Source organism: Mustelus asterias, chromosome 19 (genome assembly GCF_964213995.1).
Source record: "Mustelus asterias chromosome 19, sMusAst1.hap1.1, whole genome shotgun sequence".
NCBI classification, from domain to species: domain Eukaryota; kingdom Metazoa; phylum Chordata; class Chondrichthyes; order Carcharhiniformes; family Triakidae; genus Mustelus; species Mustelus asterias.
The window spans coordinates 81,953,751-81,966,025 of NC_135819.1; the positions used below are offsets into that span (position 1 = coordinate 81,953,751).

General features: G+C 44.9%; 1 protein-coding gene across 2 annotated transcripts in view; it reads right to left on the reverse strand.

Moving 5' to 3' along the window:
- grm3 (glutamate receptor, metabotropic 3) overlaps positions 1–12,275 on the reverse strand; it is an 82,018-nt gene that overhangs the window by 64,724 nt on the left and 5,019 nt on the right. For both annotated transcript variants that reach the window (XM_078235987.1, XM_078235988.1), the window contains exon 2: positions 4,756–5,614. In XM_078235987.1, the coding sequence (XP_078092113.1) occupies positions 4,756–5,614 (859 nt within the window). The remainder of the gene's footprint in view (positions 1–4,755; positions 5,615–12,275) is intronic.

Below are 12,275 nucleotides of genomic sequence, written 5' to 3' on the forward strand. Positions count from 1 at the left end.
GTTTGGACCAGGGAGCGGCGCGGGCTTGGAGGGCCAAAGGGCTTGTTCCTGTGCTGTATTGTTCCTTGTTCTCTTTGTTCTTTGTGATACACTTTGGAAGGAGTAATGTGACAAGAAAATATTTAATGAACGGCAGGACACTAGGAAGTTCTGTGTTTGTCCACAGATCTCTGAAAGCAGAAGGGCATGTTAGTAGGGTGGTGAAAAAGGCATATGGGACACTTGCCTTTATCAATTGAGGCATAGATGACAAAAGCAGGGAAGTCATGTTGGTGTTGTATAGAAATTTGGTGAGGCCACAGCTGGAGTACTGTGTGCAGTTCTGGCCGCCACATTATCGGAAGGGGTGCAGAGGAGATTCACCAGGATGCTGCCTGGGATGGAACATTTAAGTTATGAAGAGAGCTTGCGTAAGCTTGGTTTGTTTTCATTGGAGCAGAGAAGACTGAGGGATGACCCGATCGAGGTGTAAAAGATTATGAGGGACATGGAAAGAGTGGATAAAGAGCAGCTGTTCCCCTTAGTTGAAGGGTCAGTCACGAGGGGACATAGGTTCAAAGTGAGGGGCAGGATATTTAGGGGGGATGTGAGGAAAAACATTTTTACCCAGAGGATGGTGAGGGTCCGGAATGCGCTGCCTGGGAGGGTGGTAGAGGCGGGATGCCTCACATCCTTTAAAAAGTATCTGGATGAGCATTTGGCACATCATAACATTTAGGGCCATGGGCCAAGAGCTGGCAGATGGGATTAGGTGGGAGTTCAGGTGTTTCTAATGTACCAGTGCAGACTTGATGGGCCGAAGGGCCTCTTCTGCATGGTATGATTCTATAATTCTTTGATTCTGCTTTCCAACTGCCACCAAAGAATTGTGTTTAAGCCTCATTGTGTTTAAGCCTATCACCTACTCCATCAGCAAGGGAGCACAATTCTGATCTTTAGTGATTAGCTGGAGAACTGTCATATCAGAAGGAGATGAATCCCCAAATCACTGAGAGAGAGTCAATGGAATGTCGTCTTGATGCTCTGAGGTATACAATAAACTGTACTTCAAAATCCGATCCAAAATTCCCTCTGGAAACCGCCAATGGATTTGTCTTACCTGGTGACCACAGGGATGGAGATATTCCAGGTGCAGACATGTCTCCATGGATGCTATGCATCGATGGGAAATTCCCTCAAATGTTTGTGCAAAACATTGCAGTGAACTCCACTGTTATACCAGCCGTTCACCACGTCTCCAGAGAGGCTGCACCCAATCTTCATTTGAGTTTAAAAACAGAAAATGCTGGAAAAACTCAGCAAGTCTGGCAGCAACTGTGGAGAGAGAAAAAAATAGGCCGAAATTCTTCCATCATAGCGATCGAGACAGAAATTTCATTTAAAGGTCCGTTGAGCTCGGGAGGGAATTTCCGGTCTTGGGGTGTGCGCGGCTGAAGGATCCCTCCCAGAGTTAATTGGTGGGATTCTCCGGCTGTGCTCATCCCAAAACTGGAGAATTCCACCTGAGGTCAATGGACATTTGAGTGGTCAGCCCCCCGCCCGCTACAATTTCTGTGGCGGGCAGGACGGGAGACTTCCCCCCAACGTTTCACATTGCATCAAGAAAGCCCACCAACGCCTCTACTTTCTCAGAAGACTAAAGAAATTTGGTATGTCAGCTACGATTCTCACCAACTTTTACAGATGCACCACAGAAAGCATTCTTTCTGGTTGTATCACAGCTTGGTATGGGCTCCTGCTCTGTCCAAGACTGCAAGGATCTACAAAAGATCGTGAATGCAGCCCAATCCATCACACAAACCAGCCTCCCATCCATTGACTCTGTCTACATTTACCGCTACCTCGGCAAAGCAGCCAGCATAATTAAGGACCTCACCCTTCCCGGACATTCTCTCTTCCACCTTCTTCCATCGGGAAAAAGATACAAAAGTCTGAGGTCACGTACCAACCGACTCAAGAACAGCTTCTTCCCTGATGCTGTCAGAAATTTGAATGAACCTACCTCACGTTAAGTTGATCTTTCTCTACACCCTAGCTATGACTGTAACACTATGTTCTGCACTCTCTCCTTTCCTTCTCTATGAACGGTATGCTTTGTCTGTATTAGTGCGTAAGAAACAATAATTTTCATGATATACGAATACATGTGACAACAATAAATCAAATCAAATCAAATCAAATCCAATGTGATTCTGCCCAATATGAGTGCTGGGCCAAACCTTCTGGGGTTTACCCAGGACTTTCTGTTTTTATTTCAGATTTCTAGCATCCGCAGCATTTTGCTTTTATTTAATTTGTGTTTGTTGCTCAGTGAGCCTCCTCTGTTTTATATCAGAACCCAGGAGATCATCATTCACATATTCCGAAGCCAGGGACTGATATCTCTTACGCTTCTGCATATCTCTATCAGGTTCCAGTTTCAAACCTTCATCCTCTGCATTCCTTCCTTCTGCATGTCACCCAGTGGATCAATTTCTCATTAAACTCTTTGTATATTTGCATCACAATATCATGCAATAAAAAATTTTAGACAAGTGAGATAAACTATACTTATTCAGTGTCAACTGGTCTCAAAAATTGTGAATGTAAAGATGTTTGCTGAATCAAAATATACTTTAAACCTGAAAAATCAAGCTAGTTATTGCCTAAGAGCTAATAACTGAATAGTTAAAAGCAAAATATTGCAGAAATATTCTGCAGGTCTGGCAGCATCTGTGGAGAGAGAAACAGAGTTCATGTTTCAGGTCGATGACCTTTCATAAGGTAATGACCTGAAACGTTAACAATGATTATTAAAGTGATCTATTTCTATGAAACACAAAACACTGGAAGGAAGATGAGTCATAGCCACAGAAACCAAGGGGAAAAGACTGCTAATGGCAGTCCAGAGAGAGAATAAAGGGTGTGAATGGCTCTGCCGTTTGGCCATTCACACCCTTTATTTTCTCTGTGGACAGCTATTAGCAAGCAGTCTTTTGCCCTGGTTTTTGTGGCTATGACTCATCTTTCATTCTCTCCCCCTGCAGTATAAATATCTCTCACTTTCTATGCATTTTAGCTTTGACAAAGGATCATCTGGACTTGAAACGTCAGCTCTTTTCTCTCCTTACAGATGCTGCCAGACCTGCTAAGATTTTCCCGCGTTTTCTCTTTTGGTTTCAGATTCCAGCATCTGCAGTAATTCGCTTTTATTCAATGTTATGAAGGTACTGTTTTGCAGAGAAACACATATAACCATTGTTAGAAAATTTAAACGTGTGTTTTTATATATTCTGTATTAAAACGTACACCTTGGCCAACTACAGACTGCCCCAAGGCATAATGGGATAAAAGCTGAGTAAGATGAACCACATTCTTTAAGAACCATACAGCCACAGAGCACAGTTTTTATCAGTATAGGCTATAGAAAGCACAAATTTCCCAGACACTGGAATGAAATAATTCAATTTCTTCCGATAAGAGATTGCTCAGCACACAGTGAGAAAAGAACCCTTGAACTCTATGACCTACGTAATTGAAGTTGCTAAAGAAACAGTGGGAAAGGCACCTTTGAACTCTACGACCTATGTAATTGGGGTTGCTAAGAGACAGCAGATTCTACGGACCAATGAGTTCTCACACTGCCAGAGAGTAAGATGTTATTGGCCAAGGTAAATAATTCATATTATAAATATCTAATAATTCATGATTGGCGCATTCAGTTAAGACGAAAATAAGACGGGCAAATGATTTCTGAAAAATGTATAATTGCAGTACGTCTTAATAATGTAATTTAGAGTGATTTGAGTTGCCTCAAACTGCTCTCCCTCGTGTGTGGACCAGACCTGGGCAAAATAAAATGACGTCTTCACCCAGAATTTACTGTCTCTGTGTGTTCTTTGTATTTGCTGAGCTATAATTAATAGAGATATCTCCCGCTTAAAGCCCCCATAATATATGGTTCGCTGAAAAAGCTCCTACAGTGTGTCTCAAACAGAAAGTAAATTTTATGCATTTTATTACCATTATACTTGGTGTGTGTCTTAACTCCATTATGACATTTCAATTCATAATTTTCTGTACCTTTTTCAATGTATCCTTCAATGGGGTAATTTTTCTATACATGATGTATATTGCTGTCCGCTGAAAGATTACTGTTCCATGTTGTCTCACCAGTTTTAGAACAGCTCAAAAATTTACAGTACAAAACATATCATTTTTAACCATAGAATAAGAAACATTTAAGAATTAAAAATGGGCGTAGTGTAGAATGCTGATTCTCAATTAGCTCAACTCATGTTACTGCCGAAGACCAATCCTATCCCTTTTGTTCCTTTAGCTTCTTGTCTAATCCATCCTTGGTGATTTTTATTTTGTGTGTGGGAATCTTAGTTGTATATTTACATTTTAAAAGACTAGCTGCTTCACCAATCACCTTCCCTCTTTCATAAACCCAGACGTGGGGATGTTCACAATGACTGCATTGCTCAGTTTGATTCACAGCTCCTCAAATAATGAAGCAGTCTTTGCTGATAAGTGGTGAGTAACATTCTTGCCACACAAGTGCAAAGAATGGCCACCTCCTACAAGAGATAATCTAACCAGTTCACTTTGACATTTAATGGTAATGTCTGGACATTGAAAGCTCTTGCTCACTAATGGCAGTGGCCTGAATCTAGAGCATTAAAAAAATGTAAAACAAACCAAAATGTACAATAATGACATGCCTGCTCTAATCATTTATGCCAGTCACAGTGACACAGATAAAGTTCTTACCACTGAAGTTAATTTTGATTAAGTATTCTTTGTATAACTTCTTTCCATCCAGTGGCATTATGGCATCACAGAGTCTGGTGGTGTTCGGGCACAATATCCGCTGCATTCTGTGTAAGGCTTGTGCCATTGAGTACACTGCATTGACAACAAACATTATCTTTGTCTCTTGCTCATAGTTGGAGTTGTTGATTGAGAGCCGCCTGTCGCACAGCTTTTGACGCGATCGACTGCTTTGGAGCATGCACTGAAATTTCTGTTGCCAGAATGCCTTAAACCATGGGTTTCGTTTGTTGGTGTGAGGGTGGAGGCCTTGAAAGTACTTATCAAATTGCTTAATGGGGTAAGAAGCAAGCTCAAGGGTTATCGCACCATTGGCAACCTGTTCATTTCCCTTGACTACAATTTCCTGAGCTCCCCATCCATCACTGGCAATCCAGGTGAAACCAGAAACATTCAATCGGCTAGCTGCAGCCAGAAGCTCTCTGGCATCGTCACCTCGTGTGAAAAGCACAACGATCTTTGCGTTGGCTTTGTTGAGCAGTTCCTGTATTACGCCATCGTAGGACTTCTTTGTGGTGGAACGGCCGACTTTCTCTGACGTAGCAATGCAAATATTTCGAAGCCGTGCCTCATGCTCAAAGGCTTCGATTCCGGTTTCTCCGTAGTCGCCTTCCGAAGCAATGGTCGACACATAAGTCCAGTTGAAGAACTGCAAAATTTCTGCCATGGCCTTAGCCTGATAAAAGTCAGGAGGTACCGTTCTTGCAAAGTAATCGTAGCGGCTTTTATCACTGAGTTTTGCACTTGTTGAAGCATAGCTGATCTGAGGAATCTGGAAGAGCCTAAGCAAATTTGCTACCTGTAAATAATGTTAAATATATATTAAATGCAAATCAATGAAGAGATGATTATTTTAATGATGTTCAACATGCTAAAACAACCTGCATTTATACAGCGCCATTCCTCCAAGCTGCTTCACAAAGACATAGGAACGAATGTCAAGTCAAAGGAAGAAATATCAAGAGTGGTGACAAACTGCTCGATCAATGAGGTTGGTTTTAAGAAGGTTCCTAAAGAAGAAGGGGTTGCTGACATGGAGGGGTTTAAGGGAAGAACTCCAGATATGAGGTCCAGATAGTTGCAGGCACGGTTAGTAACAGTGAAGAGGTGACAACATGAGAAGTGAGGGTGGGGGGGGAGGGGGTGGCCTTCTTTTGCTGTGAACAAGCTACTTATCCCACTAGCATTAACAAAAGGCTTGAACCAAACCATTTTGGTGGTTGGGTCTCATTAGCGTCTGGCTGAGTGTTGTCATCACCAAGTTAGCACCCGTGAGGCACTTTGGTTGTTGGGGAGGTGAATAAATTGGTCAGTTCTTACACTGGGCTGATTAATGTCAGAAATTGAGAGGAGGGCAGGAGGCGGCAGTGGGGGTGTGGTGGGTAATATTGGTGATGAATACTCTGGTCTTCCTGACTGGCTAAGTGAAAGTAAAGGTTTTTTGAATGTTCTTGGAGCAGCTGGTGACAAGCCTTGACCCTGACATACATTCCAGCCACTAAATATTGCACAGGAGTTCAACAATTGGTGAAGGATTAAAACATTGAAATGAGGTTAATGCTGGAGAACTGTCTGCCTGTCTCAAAGCCCAGCCACCAATCACACCATTGGCCTCAGGCTGCAGCTCATCATCAGGCACTTGCAGTTAAGAGGAGCTCTTGCTGCAGCCTCAGATATGGAGCACAAGAGAGTTGGTGCGGTGTGTGACTGGGGCAGCCTCACCAGCACAAACTCATTTCTTCTCCTCTTCATCCATGAAGCAAAGATAGGGTGGGAATTCCCTACAGCCTTTATTCCCTCCCGGGGCAGGTGAGGAGGCGGTGAGACATGCAAAGCAGACCCACAATTGATGGTAGAAAGAAAAAAAAATGGCAAAGTGATTGGGAGGAGCAAAGAAGATTAGTGAGGGGAGAAAAGGACATTGCAAGGCTTTAACACGTGTCTGTGTCTGGCTCTTTAAATTGACTTTCACATTTTCTCCAGGGCCGTACAACCAAGGACACCCCATCATATCTGTATATGTGTATACCCATTGTATACAGATGTGGATGTCCATTGTATACAGGTGTAGATGCCCATTGTGTACAGATGTGGATGCTGTAATGACTTTAATCAGGCAGTTGAGGTTGACCTGTTAGAATATGAACTCCCTGATTAAGGGCACTCGGGATGCTGACCTCCTCGTGAACCTGCTCCTGGGCCTGGCGAGACGCGCCATCAATAGGTCCAGGCAGCGGGCGATCGACGGGGCCGTCCATCCCGACTGTCTACCCCTCTACCGCGGCTACATTCGCGGCCAGGTGTCTCTGGAGAGGGAGCATGCGGTGTCCACGGGCGTGGTTGACGCCTTCCGCGACCGCTGGGCGCCGCAGGGGCTGGGGTATATTATCGACCCCGATAATCACCTTTTGGTTTGATGTTTTAAGTTTCCTTTCGACTTTGTTTTTGGTTTGGGCTGTTCCCCCCCTTCCTTTTGGGGAGCTGCCCCTTTTAATTTGTCCCTAAGTTAGTTTGAGTTAGTTTATTATGTTGGTACCTTAAAAGAGATCCCTGAATAAGGGCACCCCTTTAATCACATTTTAATTTGATGTTTTAAGTTTCCTTTCTAATTTGTCCTTTGTTTCGGGCTGTTGCCCCTTCCTTTTGGGGAGCTGCCCCTTTTTAATTTGTTCCCCCGTTAATTTGAGTTGGTTCAATTGTTTGGCCCAAAAAGAGCTCCCTGATTAAGGGCCAAATTGATGGGCCAATCAGGGAGCCTCTTGCTTTGTATTTAACCTGGAGTGTCAGTTCCTCTGGGACTCCGAGTGTAGACTACGAACTGAAAGCACTCGGTATGCTGCTGTCAGACTGGTAAATAACGGGGTTTTGATGAAGGGATTTCTGCTTCTGAGGAATTATTGCAGATATCCATTGTGTTCAGGTGCGTATGCCCATTGTGTACAGGTGTATATATGTCCATTGTGTACAGGTGTATATATGTCCATTGTGTACAGGTGTATATATGCCCATTCTAGATATGGGAGTGATTATCTGTCACCATAATGACAGGTCATAGAATATCACCACACAGTGCCCCTTGTTTCAATAAATTGACACAATTTGGGATGGTCAGACAAAAGTACTTGCACTTATTTCTGCAGCACATCTTGCAGCCAATGAAATACTTCTGATATGTAGTTACTATTATAATGTAGGAAACATAGCAGCCTGTTCATGCACAGCAAGATCCCAGTATAGTCATGTGATATTTATTGAAGAATAAATATAGGCCAAGACACTGGGAATAACTCCCTACCCGTCTTTGAATAATTCCATGGGATCCACCCCAGGAATTGAGCTTCTTTTTACCATCTAATCTGAAAAACAGCACCTCAGGCAGCGCAGCACTTTAGTACTGCAGAGGGCTGTTAGCCTTGATTTTTATGTTGAAGAGCCTGCAGCAGGATTTTAACTCCGCTGACAGACGCAGAAGTGTGAAAGCTACCCACTGAACCGCTAGTATTGTAAGATGGCAGCTTCCAATGACTACAGGAAATGATGATGAAATATTGGTTAGGCATCAAAGTCAATGAAGATTCAAGGATCTTCACTCATTTTCTCTTCCCTATATCTGCATTCCACCTGAAAACCATGCAGCAAACGGGAAATCCAGACTCAAATATCTGATAAGACAAATTGCCTGCTCAGTCTCAGTGAATACCTGACTTGGGATAGGTTAACGTGTATCTGAGATTAGAATTTCTGTAGGTCTCTGGGCACAGTGGCTCAGTGGTTAGCACTGCTGCCTCACAGCAACAGAGCCCCTGGTTCAATTCCTGACTTGGGTCACTGTCTGTGTGGAGTTTGCACATTCTCCCCGTGTCTGCGGGGGCTTCCTCCGGGTGCTCCGGTTTCCTCTTACAGACCAAAGATGTGTGGGTTAAGTGGATTGGCCATGCTAAATTGCCCCTTAGTGTCAGGGGGACTAGCTCTGGTAAATGCATTATGTTATCGGGCCTGGGTGGGATTGTGGTAAGTGCAGACTCGATGGGCTGAATGGCCTCCTTCTGCATTGTAGGGATTCTATAATTATTCCTAGATTTTTACCTATAGCAATTCTTCATCTTTCTGGAGCAAGGAGTAGAACATTTTAGGCCCGCTATCAGTGGGGAGCTTTGTGGATGGTCCAAAAATCAGTTCCCTGATGGTGAGATGAACTTTGGCAATGATGGTCGGGGGATTTTATAGACGGGTTAAAGGTGGATTGAACTTGAACAAGGTCAGGAAGCTGTTTTGCATGTATTAGCATATTCTGCCTTCTCATTTACAGGCCCCCTCATGGGAATTAACTCCCCCTCCAAAGTAAACATCGGCCAGTTAGAAATCAGAACGTTCACATTTACGATGATATCCAAGTAATATCGAAGCACCTGGTAAGATACTTCTTCCATGGCTTTGAAATGGGTAGCTGCTACTTTGGCTCTCTGAGGGATGAGCCCTTGCCCCCAACCACCTTCCCCCATCCCCCCACTCAATCCCCCCAACGACCCCCCCCATCCCCAACCCATCTGCCTCCACCCCCCAACCACCCTCCACCCCCCCCAACCACCTTCCCCCATCTCCCCATCTCCCAACCACCCCGCCAATCCCCCAACGATCCACCCCATCTCCCCAACCACCCGTCCCCTTCCCCCCAACTATGCCTCCTGTGTCCAGCCTTCCTGCTGCTTCTTTTTCATTCCTTTCTTGATGGGGGATGGGGGGGGGGTGATTGTGGGGATGGGAGGATGGGGATGGTTGTGGGGGTGGTTGGGGGATGGGGGTGATTGGGAGGGTGGTTGAGGGGGTGGGGGTGGTTGGGGGATGGGGTGGTGGTTGGGGGGGCGGGGTGTTGGGGTGATGGGGGTGGGTGGAATGGATGCTGACCAGGGGAGGGAGGAGCAGCAGGGAAGGGTGGGAACACACTCTCCTGGGAATGTTTGAAGGATAGGCATGTCACACATGTCTGTGCCCCCTTGTAGGACAGTGGAAGACTTCTCTGGGCAGTGAGCATCAAGAGTAAAGTAAAGTTTATTTATTAGTCACAAGTAGACTTGCATTAACACTGCAATGAAGTTACTTTGAAAATCCCCTAATTGCCACACTCCAGCACCTGTTTGGGTGCACTGAGGGAGAATTTAGCACGGCCAATGCATCCTAACCAGCATGTCTTTCAGACTGAGAGAGGAAACCGGAACACCCGGAGGAAACCCATGCAGACACAGGGAGAACGTGCAGACTCTGCACAGTGACCCGAGGCTGGAATTGAACCCGGGTCCCTGGCGCTATGAGGCAGCAGTGCTGACCACTGTGCCACCCTGCCGCCCATGGGAGGGCCTCTTGGAAAGTCATGGTAAAGCTCCCTCAAGAACGGGATGAGTCGGTGTCGAGAGGGGTTTGGACACATTGACATTGAAGGCACTGAGGGAAGAGCAGGAATGTCAACGTGACTAATAATTGGGTCCAGGATAACAGGGGAGGTTACAGGATGGAGAGAAATGACAAGGTGGTGATTGTGGAAGATGATGGGGGAGCTTGGTGGGTAACGAGGGAGGTTATCAGCTGCTTGATAATTTGATGAACCTCACATACACCATTCCGAAGTTCTTAAGGTTGTTGTGCAGTTTGTAAAACCTCTTGAACATCCAAGATGGGAGGGGTCTTAGAATGGGTGTGAGGGGATAATGTCACATTTTTGGGCTGAGTGAAGGGACACCCTATTAATTACTGGGGAATCTGCAGAGAGCCAAACTCACCAGAGTAATGCTCCCAATGATCGTACGCCCAGTAAACCAATATCTCGCCATGCAAATGAGAGGGAGCTATCATTCGTTCTGTACCATTTGCCATCTGATGTTGGAAGTGGCAATGATGAAGGGAGGGAGGGTGGGAGGGAGGGAGGTGAGTGTCTCTAAAGGGTACAGCTGGTGGACTGCAACAAATTCCCAACTCCAAACCTTGTGGTGATTGCACCAGTCATGAATCCTGATACTGAAGCAGTCCATGTCCAAATGGAATCAGACCGGGACAATATCCTGATTTGGGCTGACAAGTGACATTTGCACCACACAAGTGCCAAGCAATGACTCCATGACATTCAATGGCATTATCATCGCTGAATCCCCCATTGTCAACAACCTGGGGGTTACCATTGATCAGAAACTGATCTGGACTAGCCAAATAAATGCTGTGGCTACCAGAGCAGGTCAGAGGTTAGGAACCCTGCACCTCCTGACTCCCCAAATCCTGCCCACAATCTACAAGGCACAGGTCAGGAGTATGGTGGCATACTCTGTCCTTCCCTGGATGACTGCAGCTCCAGCAATACTCAAGAAGCTCAGCACCATCCAGGACAAAACAGCCCACCTGATTGGCATCCCTTCTACAAACATTGACTTCCTCCACGACCGATGCACAGTGGCAGCCATGTGTATTACCTACAAGATACACTGCAGCAATTCACCAAGGCTTCTTAGACAACACCTTCCAAACCCATGATTACTACCATCTAGAAGGACAAGGGCAGCTGGTACTTGGAAATGCCATCACCTGGAAGTTCCTCTCTCACCACTCACCATCCTAACTTGGAAATATATCGCCATTCTTTCACTGTTACTGGGTCAAAGTCCTGGGACTCTCTCCCTAACAGCACTGTAGGTGTACATACACCACAGGGATTGCAGTGATTCAAAAAGGCAGCTCACCACACCTATTCAAGGGCAGTTAAGAATGAGTAATAAAAGCTGGCCAGCCAGTGATGCCCACATCCCATGAATGAATTTTTTAAAATGTAGAGATTATGAAACCATTTTGAACCTCAGGAGTGTGAATGAATCACATTGCCAATTATTACTTTGTTTCCTAAACAGCAGAGACAGTGAAAGGCTGAAAGTTCCAATCGTCATTCCTATTCATTACTTGCACAGCCTCACCTCATTTATTCACAACATGTCAAATCCCTGAATTGATGAATGAGGTTGGTTTCCAGAATCCAGGTAGTTTTGTCATTTGTTGGCCTGGAATCACTGTTGTGATCTAACTGTTCCAGATTGCTCATTGTCAAACAGGAACATTAGTTACTCCGGGTCCAAAATGACAATTAATCTGATGTAACTTAGTGAGAAGCACTCTAATCACTGAGTCAGAAAGCTTTGGGTTCAAGTTCCATTTCCAACACTTGAGCATAAAAGTCAAGCTGACACTTTGGTGCGGAACTGAGGGAGTGCTGCACTGTCAGAGGTACCTTTCGGATGAGATGGTAACCCAAGGCCCCATCAGTCCCCTCGAGGTGGATGTAAATGACCCCATGGTATTATTGTGAAGCAAAGCAGCAGATTTATTCCTGCTGCCCTGACCAATATTTATACCTCAATCAACTACACTGGAAAACAGATATAAAAACTGTTTCTACTCCATTCTTAAAGTTACAAAGCCAAGGCTCA